General features: G+C 45.4%; 1 protein-coding gene across 1 annotated transcript; it reads left to right on the top strand.

Moving 5' to 3' along the window:
* Positions 1 to 2,660: 2,660 nt before the first annotated feature.
* LOC128342725 (keratin, type II cytoskeletal cochleal-like) lies at positions 2,661 to 20,319 on the top strand. Its single transcript, XM_053290460.1, has 9 exons — positions 2,661 to 3,131; positions 5,350 to 5,558; positions 7,318 to 7,378; positions 9,574 to 9,669; positions 11,737 to 11,901; positions 13,862 to 13,987; positions 17,905 to 18,125; positions 18,373 to 18,407; positions 18,509 to 20,319. Exons 1-9 carry the CDS (start codon positions 2,661 to 2,663, stop codon positions 18,781 to 18,783), a joined length of 1,659 nt encoding a protein of 552 aa, XP_053146435.1. The 3' UTR covers positions 18,784 to 20,319.

Here is a 20,319-nt window from a genome sequence, read left to right on the forward strand (position 1 = left end):
GTAAGCTGAATCTAAACCGGCAACTACTTCCGGTCTTTTTTGTCGCTCGTAACTCGAAAACATCAGATGTCGAGTAGTTCGTAGGTCGAGGGACCACTGTATAGTGCTTTTCAATAAAAGTTCCCAAAGCGGTTTACATAGATATAAAAAAATAAATAAGAGGGCTCCCAAAGGGCTCATGATTACAACAAACAACAACCAACAACAACAACGTCATAAGATAGACACCAGCTACAGTCACTGAAGGGATGCTGTGCTGAGGATGGATGGGGCCAGTTGCTCCCCCCATCCACCCCACCCCGCTAAATAGAGAATCACCACTTTTAAAAGATGCCTCTTTGTTCATCCTCCTGCTGGTTGGTCACCTTGCTGCTGAGCCATTGGGTGAGGAGATGTCAAGGCAGGAGATGGAGGACAGAGGTTAAGGGAGTGGTGTCCACTTCAAGCACCAAACCAAAGTGAAAGCCCTTTTCCAGAGGGTGTTTGGTTGGCCTGATTAATGTCCTCTTTTTTCAGCTGTTCTGATTAATGTCGTCTCTGTATAGTACCTACACAGTGTTTTAAATCATTTTTGGCATGCTTTTATGACATATGATTTCAGGTATGTGTATGCGTTGTTTTAGTTTGCTTGTTTTGTTCACTATCAGGGTGACGTTTGATGGAAAGTTGGGTTAGAAAGGTTTTTAACAAACAAATGTACGATGTGATGTAAGTTTTCCGCATCTACTCCACTACTTTGGTGGCTGCTTGCTGCAGAGAAAAAACCTGCAACAAAATTATGTTATATCATGTGGTTTGCCTTTCTAAACATGACAGGGGAGAGGTTCATTCATTGTTATATTTATATACCGCCCCAAACACAAGTCTCTATAGTAGTTCTTGGTGGAGATGAACGGGAGATGTGGGTACAGTATTCCTGCAGCATCAGCAGTTAGCTGCCTCTGTTCCTATGCCTGGTTGGCAGATAAACCCGTATCTTAAAAGGTGGGGGACATATCATGCAAGGGTGCATCAGCCCATGAACACTGTGTGTACTCAAGCCGTGCAAATTGCACAAATGCAAACACTGTACAAGTGATGTTACACTCGAGTACACTCATTGGAAATAACAGGCTTACTCTTCAGAACACAGGAAGCTGCCTTATACCGAGTCAGACCATCTAGTTTAGTACTGCCCACACTGGCTGGCAGAGGACTCCCACGTTTCAGGCAGGGGCCTTTCCCAGCCCTACCTGGAGGCTTTCCAGACAGGGCTTCTGCCCTGAATCTCATTCAGAAGAGAGTGTGTGCGTTCACACACCAGCCAAATGTACCCTGAAGTCCCTTCAAGATCCTTGGACTGACACTGACTCCACTCACAAATCGGGCTTTGTCTTGAAAATTCTAGCATATCTCAAGTTATTTCCAGGTTTCTAAAATTCTGGTTTTAAGCTCCTTTTCCAAAAATGCGGAGCAAATAGGGAGAGGCACTGATGTAGAATCATTAGCATGATAAGAAGGATACTCTCTTTAGAAATGCAGATATAGCTCTTTAGTACTCTCTCCCCCAACCCATTGGCTAGAAGGAAAACAGGGACGCCTGCCATGTGAACTTGCATCAAAACAAAACCAGAGAGCAGAGGGGAGGTGCTAGTTCCCTCAGTGCCGCGAGGGTGATTCGAAGTGGCTTCGCTCAACACTTACCCCACAGCATGAAGCCATGTGCAAATAACTCCCTCGAGATGCCAGGGAGTGATCCTGGGATGTTCTGCACACCAAGCAGATGCTCTACCATGGAGCTACAGCCCTGTTCCCATTCCCAAATGATGGCTCTTGTGTAAACATCACTTGTCTAATTTTTGTGTTTGCACAATTTGCACAACTTGTATGCACACAACATTACTGGGCTGATGCACCTTTGAGCAGTCTGTCAGACCCAATTATTCTGAAGATGTATACTCCACCTGTTGATCCAAATGATCCCAAGACAGGCTTCCAACAAATAACAATTCAAAACTACACAGCAGCCCCTTAATCTTCTGGTGCATGACAAAGGCCGGAGTGTACTTCCTTTCATGCCTCCAGTTGGCAGAGCCACTGACCACTAGAGCAGAGTTCTAGGGGTCGGACTCTAGATTCACACCAGCAAAACTGAATCAGATTCTGACCATGTGTGTTAATCACTTTCCAGGCATTCCCAGGCCCATGCATCAATTCAATAAACAACATGTTGCTTTCTCCCACATATAAAGTGAAGTAATACCCCTTTCCCTTCTCACCATATGCTGACTACATCAAACAAGGCTTTTCTCCCCTTTTTTCTTTTAATCATCACTATAAAAAGGGGAGGCTTGCAAGCATAGGCATAGTTTTTATGGAACTGGATTTCCCTGCCATTAAATTAGAAGGTACAGGAGATGTACTTTCAAGTACAGCCCGAATCTCTGCTCAGCAAAATGGGAAGGTGAGCTGGTTACCCAACAGCCCAAGCTAATAAATAGAATTTAAATGGCCATTTGGGGCTGATTCGACAGCCAAGGGCAGCTCATCACACAGATAAAAAGGGGAAAGTTCAGATTCTGGCTTCAGAAAGAAGGAACCACTGGTGGACACTTTCTGATCAACTCCAGCACAATAGCATCAAGCCACATTAGCCTTCATTCCACTATCCATCAGCCATTATGTCTTGCCGATCCTATAATGTTAGTTCTAGGGGTGGTGTTGCCGTCAAGAATTACAGTTCAAGCTCAGCTGTTGTACCAAGGAACGTGAAACGCTACAGTGCTGTCAGCACCGTCTCGTACAAAGGGGGCAGCAGTGTGGGCCCTGGAGGCTTAGGTTTTGGCAGCAGGAGCCTGAGTGGCGTTGCATCCTGCAGACCCAGAATTGCTGTCGGTAGCTACCGCCCTGTGAGATATGGATATGGTTTCGGGAGTGCTGGTCTCGGACATGGCTATAGTACTTCTGGCTTGGGCTACAGAGTTGGTGGAGTCAGCGGGCCTTGCACCCCTGGTATTGCACCCGTCACTGTCAACCCCCACCTGCTCCAGCCTCTTCACCTAGACATTGACCCTAGTGTCCAAGCGGTGAAACAACAGGAGAAGGAACAGCTGAAGACCCTCAACAACAAGTTTGCTTCGTTCATTGACAAGGTGAGTTGTCCGATCACAGACTCTTTACTTGTAACTATTCATTAGATGTTTCAGTGAAGAAACTGGAGGAAGTTTCATTCATATGTGTGTGTGCGCGCGCGTGCGCATCTCTGAAACATTTAGACATTTCTAACATAAATCTTTTGTTAAATTTGTAATTGCCTGATGCCATGCTGACTTTGCTGATTAGAAACACAATGGTTGATATTTCCTGGCCAATGGTTATTTAGATTAGATTAGATTAGATTAGATTAGATTGTTATGGTCCAAGACCAGCATCAGCTGATGGTTATTAAAGTTTCTCAAGGCACTTTGGGGGTTAAGTAATACATATGGCATGGTCTTAAATTACACCATTGACCTATGTATCCCAGTACTGTCTGATTGACACTCTGGAGCATCTCAGGCAGGGGCCCCTTCCATCTCTACTAGCTGAGTTCTTTTAATTCTCTTTTAACTGGAGATGCCAGGGACTGTAGTCAGGAGTATCTGCATGTAAAGCATGTGCACCCTAATTTCCACAGAGCTATGTTCCCTCCTTTCTATACTTAAAGCAAATTTTCTAGTATCATATAAAAGTTACGTACAGACTAATAAATGGTAGACATGGGGTGTTTCCAAAAGCTTGTTGCATTGCATAGGGAGTGTTATGGGGAAGAGGTGCTCTCAAGTCAACACAGGCTTGAGCAGAGAGAGCAGGAGTGGAGGAAAGCTGTTAACCTGCCTGAACAACAGGCTATGGACATAAGCACACTGCAGATGGATAAACTGGCTTAAATAGCTATTCCCTCATCCAGGGGCGTAACTATCATAGGACAAGGGGAGACAGTTGTCTGGGGGCCCACTGTTTTGAGGGGGCCCCCTGAGGCAAGTCACATGACGGACTCCCCCAGCCACGCACCCGCCCGGGCTTCCTTCAGTTGTATTCATCCTCCGAAACTGACATGAGGGTTGAGATCTGGAGCTACCAGCACAGCATGTCTTTCTCTGGTACCATGAAATGACTTGCATCGTCCACAATTTACAAAACCTTTAAAAAAATAATTTAGGATGATGTTCTATTATGGCACATAGGAGATCTATATCTATATCTATATCTATATCTATATCTATATCTATCTATCTATCTATCTATCTATTCTCCTGGGTATGCCTTGGAATGTGTGTCCTAGAGCCCAGCTGATTGGCTGGGTGGTGGACGTGCCTGATTGGCTGAGGCACACCCAGGAGGATTGGTTGCCATGGCAGCGGCAGGCCTGGCCACAGAGGCCAGAGGCAGCGGCGGGCCCAGCCCAGCCCAGCCACGGAGGCAAGGCCCACGAGGCGGGGAGGAGGTGGGGGGGAGGAGAGGCGGCTGGGCCTGGAAGTGGAGACTGGGGCAGAAGGTGGAGGAGAAAAGGTAACCGCCAGCCCCAAAGTGCGCACAGATGCTCTGTGCGGAGTCGGCTAGTATATAAAATTTTACTCTGCTTTTTGTTACCACTATTCAGCCTCATTTAAGATTTCTTTTACTTCATGGGCTGAGCTTCAGTGAGGGGGGGCCATTTTAAAATCTTGTCTCTGGGCCCACTCCAACCTTGCAAAGCCCCTGCCCTCATCCCAGAGGATCCTGGGAATTGTAGTTCTGTGGCAAGGGACCAGGAAGTACTAGCAAAATTTAAACACTTCAAATGGGCAAACTACAGCATCTAGGATTATTTGTAGGAGCCATGACAGTTATAGTGGTATAAACCCATTACAAGGGTGTAGGCCTGAGTGTCCCATGCTCCCAATACTCTGGCTCTATACAACAGATTAGGGAATTGCCATAATGTGGGGGTTTGGAGACAGTAGGCGGGGTGGAGACAGTAGCACTAGGACATATGTGGAAATGTGACATTTTATATAGACTGACACTTTCAAAGTGTTGCTTCTCTTTATATTTAGCAAGGAGAGAGCAGCTGTCCCCATTCAGCTTTAGCTCATTGTACCTTGAGTGGCTGATGCTGGTGTCTACCTTGTTTCTTGTTAAGTTGTGAGCCCTTTGAGGGCAAAAACAATCTTCTTCTTCTTCTTCTTCTTCTTCTTCTTCTTCTTCTTCTTCTTCTTCTTCTTCTTCTTCTTCTTCTTCTTCTTCTCCCCCTCCTCCTCCCCTTGTAAACCACTTGAGAACTTTTTCATTTGAAACCCATATATAAATAATGATAACAGCATTTAATCTGTTTGGTGCGGGAGATAGGTCCGGTTCTTGGAACAACAGAACAAGGTGCTGGAGACAAAATGGAGCTTATTGCAAGAGCAAAAACGAGTCAGGAGCAACATTGAGCCTCTGTTTGATGCCTTTATCAATAACCTGAGGAGGCAGCTGGATGGACTGGGATGCGACCGAAACAAGCTGGAGTCAGACCTGACCAACTCAAGGGATGTTTTGGAAGATTACCGGAGAAAGTAAGTGGAGAGCTGCATTGATCTATGTTCCAGGTTCATGTACTATACCCACCATGCCAAAACTTATATGGCTTGTCTTGAGATTCTGAAAAGGTGATTCTATCCTCAATGCACCCGACCCTGGGTTTGCACAGTGAGCCATGTATGACTGTTGGGTCCGTTGAATGCAAGATGACTTGTGAAAGATTGCGGGGGGGGGCATTATAGAACATCTTATTTATCAAAAAGAAAATTACAGCAAGAAAAATAACAGACAAGTAATATATTCATCATAATTCTTTCTTATGCGCCTGGTGGTGCAGTGGTAAAACTGCCGCCCTGTAACCAGAAGGTTACAAGTTCGATCCTGACCAGGGGCTCAAGGTTGACTCAGCCTTCCATCCTTCCGAGGTCAGTAAAATGAGTACCCAGAATGTTGGGGGCAATATGCTAAAATCATTGTAAACCGCTTAGAGAGCTCCGGCTATAGAGCGGTATATAAATGTAAGTGCTATTGCTATTGCTATTGCTATTATGCCTGTAAACTACCTTGAGATAATTGATGAAAAGTGGAATATTAAATGTAATATTAAATATACATGTAATATTAGACTTGTAAACGATAGAGTATACATATTGTTGATATTTCAGTAAAATTAAAACATTCATGTTACACATATCCTTTTATATTACAGCGTATTGAATAGACCAGGTATTTCCATTGAACTCTGTGCCTATTAAATTCTGTGTCTTCACAATTGAACAGCATTAATTAACACAGTAATTAATAAATACTTGTTTCAACTGAAGTTTGAAAGTGCCATCTTCCCTCTTAGGATCTTACATAGTCAATTTTGCCATAACAAAAATATAAATAATAAATAAATAAATAATGTTTTCCTGATCCATTGCAGTGGAAATAATATTTCATTTCCAAACTTTAGCATAACACATTCTAGCTGCAACAATATTATATCCTTTAATATATTTTAACAATGAAGGCTTGTGCAGAAACCCAATGGAAAATTCAACTTGCTTTACAGACATTCATTTGGCTTCCTTTGTCATGTTTCAGGTTTTTCCCCTTGGGCAGAGACCTAACAGGCACTTCAAATGCAACTTTGTGCAGAATTTCAGGGACAACCCAAGGGAAACCCTCTGAGAAGTATCAATTGTCTCCCAGAAACTCTTATGGCTTCCCTTAGAAAATTCTCAGACATTTCTCTTTGTAAATTTCTTTTAAAATGCTCTATATCAGCATTTTGGTGCCAGCCCTTAGTCATCTATTTTTTAAATGAAATTAATGAGATGTAGCAAAGATTTTGGATCTTTTGGGGGCAGAATGGCTCCTGTGGTACCACTCTGGCTGATGCCTGTTTCCATCTGCCCTTGGCTCTGTACTTTGACCTTGCCTTTTCCCCTTGCTGCCTTTACCGCAGGGGCATTAGAGACCAGATTCCTTAAAGAATTTGACTTAACCAAAGTTATATCTCTAGTGCTAAGGCTGAACTTAGGGGTGGGTGTGCTGAGTGGTTGCCCAGGCCTGAAGTGGGTGTTGAACTGAGTGGTCCCAAGCCACACAGCTTGTCAACACTCCTAAACTAAGCATAGGGAGGTGCCAAAGGCCAACCCTGCCCAGTCCTGTACAAAACACTTGGTGATACGTATGCAAAGAAACTCAAAGTATCTTTGGGCTATCTAAATGTCTGCTGCATTGTTCCAAAACTACAAGCTATTTCCAGCATAAGAATAGGTCCAAAATGGTCCACTTTTTCACCAGGTATGAAGAGGAATGCAATCGGCGAACGGGTGCTGAGAATGAATTTGTAACACTTAAAAAGGTGAGTGATGCACAGATTACAGTCTCCATTTACAATTTGTGTGTCTAAAAGGGGAACTCTTCCTGTATAATATCTATAGAACTGGCATTCCCCCAAAGCTGGAATCTGCTTTCTGGAATGGTGGGACTTCATCCGTTCTTAAAAGTTTGGATACCAGCTTCAGCAGTGTTAAAACCGTACTGGTATGGAAACTTTTAAGAAAGAAATAGACTCTATCATTTGCTAGCAGGATTAGCTCCTAGTTTACTTTATAGCCATTCCCACTCTAGACAGTTTTAGGCCTTGTCACCACAGGAGCACAGGCAGCCAAGAACACAAAATGCTGGAGGTACAAATCCCAAAAGAAGTGAACTGGAGCTCATTTATCAATGCTGTGCAGTTCTTGCAAGAGGCCTAGGAAGGAAAAGAAGGCAGGCAGGCAGAAAAAAAGTCCCAATTCAGACATCATGCCAAACCTCAGGTAAATGTAGCTGAGGTAGGTGTTTGTGATTGTCTGAATGCATGAAGCTGTAGTTCCATCACTCAACTGCAGCTCCGTTTTTGCCTCCAAGCCTGAATTTGAACCCTCAGTTAGTAGTGCATTTCACTGCTGAAATCAGAGGTTCTGAGGCACCATTGCGTCATCTGAATTCTGCAGCTGCTGTAACTTGGGTTTTGTGAGGAACCTCACTACCATAAAGAGGTCGGCTCAGAGCAGCTCAGAAATGTGTCCATTCTATGGTGGCCAAGTCTTTCTCTGGCTGTCCTTCAGAGCAAATGCTCCACTTCTGCCATTACCTCGCTCCTCCTGCTGCTGCTTGGCAACAGGAACGCTGCCTCCCTAGAGTTCCTGCACTTAAGGGACAGAGCCAGATAAGCCTGCTTTCCCCTGCTTGCTTTGGACTTGACACATTCCTGAGCAAGAAAAGGCTGGGAGGAAAAGATGGAGACAGCAGGAGAGAGTCCTCAAATGTTATCATTTCAGTGTTTGTTAAGGAGCCATTAAACCCTACATACAAACGTACATGAACATATGTCTACACACACACAACAGCTGCCCCTGTGCCAACACAGAGGAATCAGAGCAACAGCAGAGAAGTACAGGCAATAAGATGAGTTTTCTGCAGATATACCTGGGAGCATTTAGGAACATAGGAATATAGGAAGCTGCCATATACTGAGTCAGGCCATACGTCCATCTAGCTCAATATTGTTGACCCAGACTGGCAGCGGCTTCTCCAAGGTTGCAGGCAGGAATCTCTCTCAGCCCTATCTTGGAGATGCCAGAAAGGGAACTTGGAACCTTCGGCTCTTCCCAGAGAGGCTCCATCCCCTGAGGGGAATATCTTGCAGTGCTCACACGTCATATGCAACCAGGGCAGAGCCTGCTTAGCTAGGGGGACAAGTCATGCTTGCTACCACAAGACCAGCTCTCCTCTCCAAACAGAGAAATGGGATGAGCCCAGCCTCATGTGAGGCCCTTCTAAGCCTGTTCTTTATGACGAATATAGGAAGTGAACCACTCACTACCATTACTGTGTATGAGATCTGCCTTAGAAGCTGGTAGCAGCTGGGCAGCTATGTTGTGCCATAAGCCCTACCAAACTGTCCCTTCTCACATCTGCCATCCCACCACGCCTCCTTCCCCTTTCTCAGTGAATCTGAGAAAGTTTCTCCCCCAAGATCCCCTTCCCATCTGGAAATGCCTCTTGCTATCGTGGGGTATCACTGATTGTGCATATATGCATGGCTGTATAGCTTAGGAATTCCAGGGAAGTCACTTCTATAAGACGTGGCAGGAAATATGTCTTTTCCCTGCCAAGGGCAGGCATGATCACACAGAGCATGCCCCCCATCATATCATGGCCAATAGTTGCTGGGTGACTGTCACACTGATGCAATGCCCACAGCCTGGCAGTGCAAGCAGAACAGAGATTGCTGGAGATCACAGCCTAGTATATTAAAGAGTGCTGCACTAGGACTGGGGAGACCCAAGTTCAAATCCCCATTCAGCCATGATACTAGCTGGGTGACTCTGGGCCAGTCACTTCTCTCTCAGCCTAACCTACTTCACAGGGATGTTGTGAGGAGAAACTCAAGTATGTAGTACACCGCTCTGGGCTCCTTGGAGGAAGAGCGGGATATAAATGTAAAAATCATCATCATCATCATCCTGTCTTACTATTTCTTTTTCCCTTCTTTAATCTACTCCCTAGGATGTTGACTGTATATACATGAACAAAGCTGACCTGGGAGCAAAGGTGGAAAGCTTAATTGAGGAGATCAACTTTCTGAGATGTTTGCATGAGGCGGTAATGACATTTTCTATTCTGAGTCCATCATGCAGTCTGTTTAAAAAAAAAATCAATGCTCTTTGTTCTGAAAAGGCAAAACACATCTAAACATCTACATAAGGAAGACATGTTCATCCCTATCCATCCTTTTTTCATCCCTATCCATCCTTGATGACCTTCTGCTATCTAAGCAATGTAATCAATGCCTGTGAATCCCTTACTACCAAGTGACTATCCATAAGGGGGCTGGGTTGCTCTGGCTGTTGGCCTAGAGAGCTGGGTCAAAATCAGGGAGTAAAAACAATAAAGATAATATAGTTTAAAACCAGACTACTTAAAAATAAATCAATAAATCAGCTGCTGCTCTCAGGAGCACTTGGTTTGAGCTGCCACATCGTTGCCATCTTGCCCCGCCTCTGCATAGAGAGTCTGAAGAGTAGCATGATTTTGTATCTGCTTCCTTTTTAAACACAATGGCTAACATACTGTACAAGGTTACATCAGCCTTGTAACACTGAGGTTTGGCAGAATCACTTTTTACCAGCTGTGATTGATTTGATAATTCTGCCCGTTCCTTGAGGAGAATGACCTGAAAACAGTGGTACACCAGCTGGTAACCTCTAGGTTGGACTACTGCAATATGCTCTATGTAGGGCTGCCTTTGTACATAGTTCAGAAACTTCAGTTAGTTCAAATGTGGCAGCCAGATTGGTCTCTGGGGGTATCCTAGAGAGATCACATTATGTCTGTTTTTATTAAACAGTTGCACTAGCTGCTGATGTATTTCCAGGCAAGGAACAAAGTGCTAGTTATTATCTTGAAAGACTTGAATGGCTTAGGTCCGGGTTACCTGAGAGAGCACCTTTCTTGAAAAGTTCCCCACTGCTCATTAAGATCATCAGGAGGGGTCCATCTTTAGGTGCCACCAGTTCATCTGATGGTGACCTGGGATTGGGCCTTCTCAGTTGTCACCTCTGGATGTGGAATGTCCTCCCCGTGGATATAAAAGGATTATCTTCTCTGGGGGCCTTCAGAGCACTTTCCAGATTACACCCTGCAACAGGGTCACAGCGTAACTCTGAAGTGTGCTTCTGCACTTCCTGTGTTGTGACACCGCAGTCCCTATGGTGACAGCAGGGTGCTGTTCAGATTTCCAATGCAATGCCTTGTTTCGAATTTAATTGCTGCAATATAATACTATGACGTTGTATATCCAGCGTTAAAAATTTGCTTTTCCCCCGGGTTGTTAGTTTTGAGACTGCTCCCCCTGCTGCTTATAATTATGCAAATCGAAAGTGATTTGCCTGAACGGAAGTATTTTGCTGCTGTTCAGAGGCTAAGCTGGAAAGTGCCCAGCTGAGCCTTAACGACCCATCTTTTTAGCCTGGCTTTTAATGACATCTAATTTTACTTTTAATTTTAATCTGGTTTAAATGTTTTGTTGTTTTAATTGTTTTGTTGTATGTTTTTTATTTTAATGTAAACTACCCTGAGCCACATTAGGAAGGGTGGTATATAAATTCAATAAACAAGCAAATAAACATGCAAAAAAGCAAAAACTGTACAATAGGAGTTGCACATGAATAACCCTGTTATTTCCCATTGGATTACTCTCATGCAATTCATGTTGCACAATTTTGCATTTTTGCAAATTGCACTCTGGCACAACTACAAAAATGCAACTGAGATAACGCTGTTCAATAGGTCAGCCATTGTCTGTTGTAGGTCCAGTTTTTATATATATATAAAAAACAACTCCATTTCATTCCTCTCCCTCCCCTTGTCTTCTGAATCCACCCCCCCCCCCCTTCCTTTACAGCAGGCTTCCCCAAACTGTGGCCCTCCAGATGTTGCTGAACTACAACTCCCAGCATACCCAGCCACAATAAGTTGTGGCCAGGGATGCTGGGAGTTGTAGTTCAGCAACATCTGGAGGGCTGCAGTTTGGGGAAGCCTGCTCTACAGGATCCCCAATGAGACAAATTTCCAAATAGCAGAACTGAATCTCAGATAGGATACAACAAATGACCTATCCGAATACAGAAATAAGCAATGAGTAATAAATTTCATTATCTGTCACCATAGGAACTGCATGAACTCCAGGCCTGCATTTCAGACACCTCAGTTATTGTGCAGATGGATAATAGCCGAGGCTTAGATTTGGATGACATCATTGCTGAAGTCAAAGCCCAGTATGAAGACATTGCAAACAAGAGCCGCTATGAGGCGGAGTCTTGGTACCAGTGCAAGGTGAGTGTTCCTTGCTAGAAAAGGACTGCCAATCCTTGTAAAACTGATGGCAATATCAGTGATTGCAGGGGCATAACAAGGTTGGAGTGGGCCCAAAGACATTTTAAAATGCCTCCCAGCCCGGTCACTGCCTTCCTCTCCTTCTCCTGGCCCGGTGTCTCTGCCATTGGGGGCTGCCGCCATGTGGAGGGGGCTGCAGCCAGAGCGGAGAACTTGCAGCAGGCTGTGCGGGCGGGTGGAGGGAGGAGTGGGCCATGCGGGTGGGTGGGGAAGAAGCGAGCCATGCAGCAGGGCTGCCGCCAGACTGAGCAGAGAACTGTCTTGCAGGGTGGGTGGGCGGGCTGGCAGGGAAGGAGTGAGCCATGCGGCAGGGGCTGCTGTCAGAGCAGAGAACTTGCAGCAGGATGTGCAGGTGGGTGGGGAGAAGCAGGCCATGCAGGCAGGTGGGGAAGAAGCAAGCCATGCGGCAGGGGCTGCTGGGAACTTGCAGAGCGGGTGGGGAGGGGGGGAGAAGCGGGCCATGCGGGCAGGCAGGTGGGGACGAAGCGAGCCATGCTGCTGCGGGGGCTGCCAGCGAACCTGCAGGCTGAGCGTACGGGCAGGGAGGGAAGGAGAAGCGGGCCATGCGGGGAAGAATCAGTCAGGTCAGGCTGGGAGGAGAAGAACCACTAAAAGAAGAAGACGCCCCCAGCGAAAAGCCGCCCGCGAGCCCCACCATGCGCCTTTCCTCCCTGCTCCGTCCTTCCCAGTCAGCTAACCTGACTCCTGCTGCTCCTCCATGATGTTGTCTCTCAGTCAGTCTCCACCCTCCTAGCTTGTCTGTTGTCTGTCTCTCAGGTGGCAGGCAGGGCAGAGGGCTCACAGGTTGTGATGCCAGTGATCTTTGGCTTGCTCAGCGCATGTTCCAGGAAGCAGCTGAGCAAGCTGATCATGTGCTTTCTCTGGATCACGGGCATTACGGCCAGCCAATGGATGGGGAAGGAGGAGGAGCTCAGCCCATGAGGCAAAAGGAAAGGAGGGGGGGAGGAGTCCTCCCGGAGGAGAGACTAGTAGATACAACAGTCTTGCTGCGAAGGAGGAAATTTATTTTTTAATTTTTTTAAAAAAGAAATAATTAAAGGAAGCTCGGGCAGGCGCTGGGTGTGGGAGACACGTGACATGTCTTGGAGGGGCGAGGCAGGGGGCCCGAGACAACAGTCTCCCCTTGCCCTATTTAGTTACGCCCCTGAGTGATCGTATCATGGAGCAATGCATTCTAAAAAGGAGGAGAACTCTAGAGTAAAGCATTGCCTAACATGACACAACAGACAGTATTCAAATTCTTTTAGCTGGTTTTGATGCTTTGAGCAGCATGGAAGAAGATGTGCTTCCATATCCTAAGAAGATGTGCTTCCCATCCTAATATGAATAGGAACAAAAAAAAAATGTTCTAATCAGTTTTAGACCAGCTGAAGATATATCCCATACATTGAGCTGGGTTGGTATATTCTTTGTTTTTTAAAAATAAAATAAAATAAAAAGCTGTGCCAAAGTAGCCCAAATTCTGCATGAAGAAAAACCAATTTCTGTAACTTGTAGACACTGTGCAAATAAAGGAAATGTAGAATATCAAATATATTTCTCCTAGTGTTGCACTTGAAGGAAGTTTGCTCTGCCCTGTGGGTACCAGACCCTGACACCAGATCACACTGCTCCTCTTTGCAAACACCCCTCTCTTTTTCTGGGGTCAGTAGCCTCTGTTTGGTTGCACTGTGCAATTCGGATGAATAGAGACAAACAGACAGAAGCACATCAAGGTGCAACTATATATTCATATTGTTCCCAGACCCAGTCAGTGTACATTTTGCAAACTCTACATTATTTGGAATAAAAGGAAGGGAGAACAGATCATCGAAAACTCTGACTTTCCTAGGAATGATGATAAAGAGGAGGTGTTGACATGTAATGTTTTCTTTCAAAGTATGATGAGATGAGGGCAACAGCTGGCAAGCACTGTGACAACCTACGTGACACAAAAAATGAGATCATGGAGTTAAACCGCATTATTCAGCGACTGAAAGCTGAGATTGACAGCGCCAAAGGCCAGGTAACTATGAGCAAACTGGCTGGCTCTATGTGTATGTCTGTGGAGTTTCTCCATGCTATCCTGTAACCTCAGTTTATCTTGCAATTCATTTGGATGGAGTTTCCCATCTAGGGGTCAGCTTGGACAATACAGCCCGCGGCATGTGTGATTATGGAGGATACATGTCAAGATCATTCCATTGGGACTTTCTCTGGGAATGTCCTGATGCCTTCCTGGCACATATCTTTATCGGATGGGGTGGGGAGGTGGGGTGCTGTATACATGCAAGCCCTTGTTTAAACCCAGTCTTGATTTTTGCCAAGCTCCCCTTCCTTTTGAAGGGCGCTGTGACTCCCAAAAACATGTCCCGGAGGGTTGCACAACCTTCAGAAACATATTTTCAGTGGTCACAGCGCACTTCAGATGAGTGCTCAGGCATGGGGGAGATTGGTGAAAATCCTGCATGCATGAGCACCCATGCTGCTTCAGTATTCATTTTTTAAAAATTTCACTTTACTCTAAATCACAACAAATGGACAGATGCCTCATAAGAACAGCCCTGCTGGATCAGGCCAAAGGCCCATCTAGTCCAGCATCCTGTTTCACACAGTGGCCCATCAGATGCCGCTGGAAGCCACAGGCAGTAGTTGTGGGCATGCCTTCTCTCCTGCTGTAACTGCTGTTACTCCCCTGCAACTGGTACTCAGAGGCATCCTGCCTTTAAGGCTGGAGGTGGCCTACAGCCCTCCGACTAGTAGCCGTTGATAGACCTCTCCTCCATGAAGTTATCCAAAGCCCTCTTAAAGCCATCCAGGTTGGTTGTTGGCTGTCACCACATCTTGTGGCAGAGAATTCCACAAGTTGATTATGTGTTGTGTGAAAAAGTACTTCCATTTGCTGGTCCTAAATTTCCTGGCAATCAATTTCATTGGATGACCCCTGGTTCTAGTGTTATGGGAGAGGGAGAAGAATATCTCTCTGGCCACTTTCTCCACACAATGCATGATTTTATAGACTTCTATCATGTCTCCCTGCAGTCATCTTTTTTCTAAACGAAATAGCCCCAGGTGTAGCCTAGCCTCATAAGGAAGGTGCTCTAGGCCCTTTATCATCTTGGTTGCCCTCTTCTGCACCTTTTCCAGTTCTACAATCTCCTTTTTTAGATGTGGTGACCAGAACTGTATGTAGTACTCCAGGTGTGGCCGCCCCATAGTTTTGCATAAGGGCATTAAAATATTAGCCGTTTTATTTTCAATCCCCTTCCTAATGATCCCTAGCATGGAATTGGCCTTTTCCACAGCTGCCACACATTGAGTCGACACTTTCATCAAGCTGTCCACCACGACCCCAAGATCCTTCTCTAGGTCAGTCACTGACAGCTCAGTTCCCATCAACATATACCTGAAGTTGGGGTTTTTTGTCCCAATGTGCATCACTTTACACTTGCCAACATTGAACCGCATTTGCTAGTTTGTCGCCCACTCACCCTGTATGGAGGGATCCTTTTGGAGCTCCTCACAATCCGTTTTAGATTTCACTACCTGAAAGGGTTTGGTATCATCTGCAAATCTGGCCACCTCGCTGCTTACCCCTACTTCTAGTTCATTGATGAATAAATTAAAAAGCACCGGTCCCAGTACAGATCCCTGGGGCACTCCGCTTCTTACTTCCCTCCATTGTGAAAACTCTCCATTCATCCCTACCTTCTGTTTCCTGTCCTTCAACCAGTTAGCAATCCACACATGTACTTGTCCTCTTATCCCATGACTGCTAAGTTTCTCAGGAGCTTTTGATGAGGAACTTTGTTTTGGAAGTCCAGGTATACTATGTCAACTGGATCTCCTGTTCTTCTATGCGCTTTACAATTTTATCGTAGAGGATGCTTTCCATCAATTTGCCTGGAATGGACATTAAGCTAACTGGCCTGTAATTTCCCAGATCGCCCCTGGATCTCTTCTTGAAAATCAGTGTTATATTTGCTACTTTCCAATCCTCCAGTATAGAGCCGGATTGCAGGCATAAGTTATATATTTTAGCAAGGGGGTCGGCAATTTCACATTTAAGTTCTTTGAAGACTTTTGGATGGATGCCATCCAGCCCTGGCAATTTGCTCGTTTTCAGTTTTTCCAGACAGTTTAGAACATCAGCTCTTGTCACTTATATCTGACTCAGTTCATTAGCCTCCATCCCTGAAAAGCCTGGTTCAAGAACAGGTATATGCTCAATATCCTCTGCCGTGAAGATGGATGCAAAGAACTCATTTAGCTTCTCTGCAACCTCCATATCCTCCTTAATAATCCCTTTTACCCCTTCATTATCTAACGGTCCAACCGCCTCCCTGGCAGGTTTCTTGTATCTGATGTATTTAAAGAAGTTTTTGTTATTCCCCTTGATGCTTTTAGCTAAATGTTCCTCAAACTCTCTTTTGCCTCCCTTATTGTCACCTTGCATTTCTTTTTCCAGAGTTTGTGTTCCTTTCTGTTCTCTTCATTTGGACAGGCCTTCCAATTTCAGAAGGAAGTCTTCTTCTCTTTTATGGCTTCCTTAATGGTACCTGTTAGCCAGGCTGGCATCCTCCTGGACTTAGTGGTACCTTTCCTCCTTTTTGGTATACATTCTAATTTGGTCTTCTAGTATTGTGGTTTCGAGTAAACTCCATGCATTCTGGAGTGAAGTGACTCTCTTGATTTTCCCTTTCAGCTTTCTTTTTACTGTACTCCTCATTTTGGAGAACTTTCCTCTTCTGAAACTCAAAATGTCTGTGTTAGATTTCCTTGGTGATTCTCTCCCCACATGTATGCTGAATTTGATGGCACTTTGGTCACTGTTCTCTAAAGGGTCAATGACACTGACATAACACACCAGGTCCTGGGTGCCACTCAGGATTAAGTCCAAGGTCGCCATCTCTCTGGTTGTTTCCAAAACCAACTGTTCTAGAGCACAGTCATTCAGCGTATCTAGAAATCTGACCTCTTTGTCATTACCGGACTGTGAATTTCCCCAGTCTATGTGTGGGTAATTGAAGCCCGTTATTACAGCCCTTTCTCTCCTTGACGCCTCCCTGATTTCCTCCTGCAACTCCCAGTCACTATCAGCATTTTGATCCGGAGGGCGATAGCATGTCCGCAGTAGGACGTTCCCTTTCAGGGCTTGTATTGTCACCCACAGGGTTTCTGTGGAGGACTCTAGTCCTTCTAGGTTTTCTAGCTTGTTAGATTCTATCCCTTCGTTAACACACAGTGCTACTCCACCTCCAAGGCACCCCTCCCTGTCCTTTCTATAGAGTTTATATCCAGGAATAACAGTGTCCCACTGGTTCTCACTGTTCCACCATGTTAAATCTTCCACCAATATATCTATTTCTGCGTTAGCAACCAAGCACTCCAGCTCACCAATCTTGGCTCAGAGGCGTCTGGCACTGGCATAGAAGCGCCTACACACGGAATCTTTTCCCTGGTGTACGCTATCTTTCTTTTGACTCTTTGACCAGCTGGCACAGGCTCCCGTCTGCTCTTTATGAGGTTCTGCTCTGTCCCCTTCTGTTTTATCTGAATCCTTTGCACCCTCACACTTTAAAGGATGGCCTCCTTTGCTGCATGTGCATTTTGTAAACCAGGATGCCAGCCGCTATGATTATAGTAACTCTATACGTAGCTCAGTGGAAGAGCATGTCATGCATGCAAAAGGCCCCAGGTTGAATAGTTAGTATTCCAGGAAGGACTGAAAAATATCCTGGTTTTCTTATGCCTAGTTACAGGCATAGAAAGCAAAAACAGGATGGATTTGCCACACACAACATATTCAAGATACCCCTGTAGTTAAGTGGTCCAATCACACATCTTGGAACCATAATGTCAGATTTCACTATGATAGTTTATATTGTTGGGCCAGATAGTCAAGAATGGGTCAGAAATGTCCTCTGGCTTTTACCTTTGTAGCGTAGCAAACTGGAGGCTGCCATAGCAGAAGCTGAGGATCGTGGAGAAATGGCCCTCAAGGATGCTAAATGCAAGCTAACAGAGCTGGAAGATGCCCTAATCAAGGCCAAGGCAGACATGGCCCGGCAGCTGCGGGAGTACCAGGAGCTGATGAATGTCAAACTGGCCCTGGATATTGAGATTGCCACTTACAGGAAGCTGCTGGAAGGAGAGGAGAGCAGGTGAGTTCATTGAGAAGACCTTCTACATTGTATTGGTGTATGGGCTAAGAGTGGTCTAGTGCACACATTAGGGACACTAGGTTGAATTTTGTTTAGATCACAACATTTAGTAACTGTCATCACATGGTGAACTGTTTGAGTGTAGTGGCTTCCCACTTGAACATGGGGCATCATCTTAGATTTCAATATTAAAGGCAAAATACATGATGATACAGAGTATGAGTCTTTCCCATTTCCATCTGAACAGGTTGTGCGGCGAAGGTGTTTGTCCAGTGAATATCTGTGAGTTGTTCTGTTTATTTCACCTTTGTTACAAATCTCATACACATTTTTCTGATTTAGATTTACATTGACAAGCCTTTGTCATTTTCTGGTTTTTGCAGCGGTGTGTCGGACCCAGGGTGGAGTTGTGTGTGATGCCGATCCTTGTATTGGTGGGGGATATACTTCCAACAGTCGGACCATTGTCAGAGGCGGAGGAATTGTGAGCAGTGGAGGAGGAGGTGTGTGTGGCACTGGCATAGGAAGAAGTCTTGTGTCAGGTGGTGGAGAACTGGCCACTTCTTGCTTGCCAGTTGGAGCATACAGTGCTGCAAGTGTGAAAGGTTCTAATGTCAAGTTTGTGTCCACCTCCACTTCTTTTAGAACAAAATATTAAAACTGGGGGACTCTCTGCTTCAGCGAGGACAGCCACAGCCTTCTAAAAAGCATCTAGGGCCATTTTACACGCTCCTTTCTGTAGTGAGGTATGCAACCTGATTACAAAATATATGAGGCAAGGTGAGGTGGTTGCTTCAAGTGGCAGATTATTGGGGTGCCAGCAGGATGGTAAGATGCCTCCCCCATTTCATCTGCCTCCTTCTTCTGCCCACCCCATCAAAGCAGCTCTTTGCCAAGCAATGGCAAAGCCACCTCCTGGCAAAGAGCCAGCCTTCTCCTTCTCCTCCTCTTTTTCATCACTGTTGCCTATCTGCCATACAGGAGCGTAGCTATAATTGAGCAAAAGGGTTCAAAGAACATGGGCCCTCCAGCTCCATCCCTCTCTATTTTCTTCATTGTCTCCCTCACTCTGGGGGGCCGCCAGAGAGAGGGATGAACACGGGCCCCCTCTCCCCTAGCTACTCCCCTGCTGCCATAGCATGAGGTGCACACACCTTCCTGCCCATCCTCCAGTTCCCCACTTGTGTGAGGAACCCACCATTGGAGTGTTATGAAAAGGGAGAGGAAGCAGAAAAGAAAACCAGGAAAGGGCAGTAGAATCTTGGAGACGCTCTGTAGAGTGTCTCCAGTACTCTACTGCCCTTTTCTTATCTCCTCTTGTGCTCCGCCCCCCACCCTTTGCATGTTAGTCCAGCAGCTGAAGAGGGAGGAAGTAGAGGAGGGTATGAGTATTGCACAGTGGTGGCTATTGAAACTGCAGAGGAGGAGGTGTGTGTGCATACATGCACAAAGCCAAGCAGTGCTTATTGCCAGCACTTCTGCTGGAAAAAAAAACAATGAAGGGGAGGAGGATGTGTATGTGAGTGGGCAGCATTTGATACTCAGCCTCAGGCTCACAGAGATCTTGAGGCACCCACTCATGGATTGTGTCAAATATGAGTAGGACATTCATCTATTAGGTACCATGTTCGCTTTCCAAGTGCTTATGACTGGGAACCCAAACATGTTCCCAATGCCACTCACGTGTTCCAAATGGAGAATGTGACCCAATACACACCCAGAACTCCTCTGCAGCTGCATATTGCTAGGGAAGATTAGTGGTGGCAGGCAAGCTGTATTTCAGGGAAGCTGGTCTGTCATTATTGATCTCCCCACTGAGGAACCCCTGCTAAGCTTCCAAGGAATCCCAGTTTCCCAGAACATAGTTTGAAGAACTTTGCTGTTTGTAATAAGGAATCTCATTGCATGAGAATTTCTGGGCATGATTAGTCATAATCAACAAGATCACATCAGATCATTCCGTGCATATAACCTATGGGGCACCTACAAATGCAAACATCTGTCACTTTTCAACTTTTACAAAACTTATCAATACCACGTCAGCTAGGGGCATTTGTAACTCTTCATTTGCAAATTCACGCTGTGCAGGTAGAGGTGGTTATTTCATTCAAAATTTTCTGCCACTATCTCTCTGATTTGCCTTTCTCTTTGGTTAAGTTCTGTATTTTTTAATAAACCTATAAAGCACATGGTC

Source organism: Hemicordylus capensis, chromosome 2, assembly GCF_027244095.1.
Source record: "Hemicordylus capensis ecotype Gifberg chromosome 2, rHemCap1.1.pri, whole genome shotgun sequence".
Taxonomy (NCBI): Eukaryota; Metazoa; Chordata; class Lepidosauria; order Squamata; family Cordylidae; genus Hemicordylus; species Hemicordylus capensis.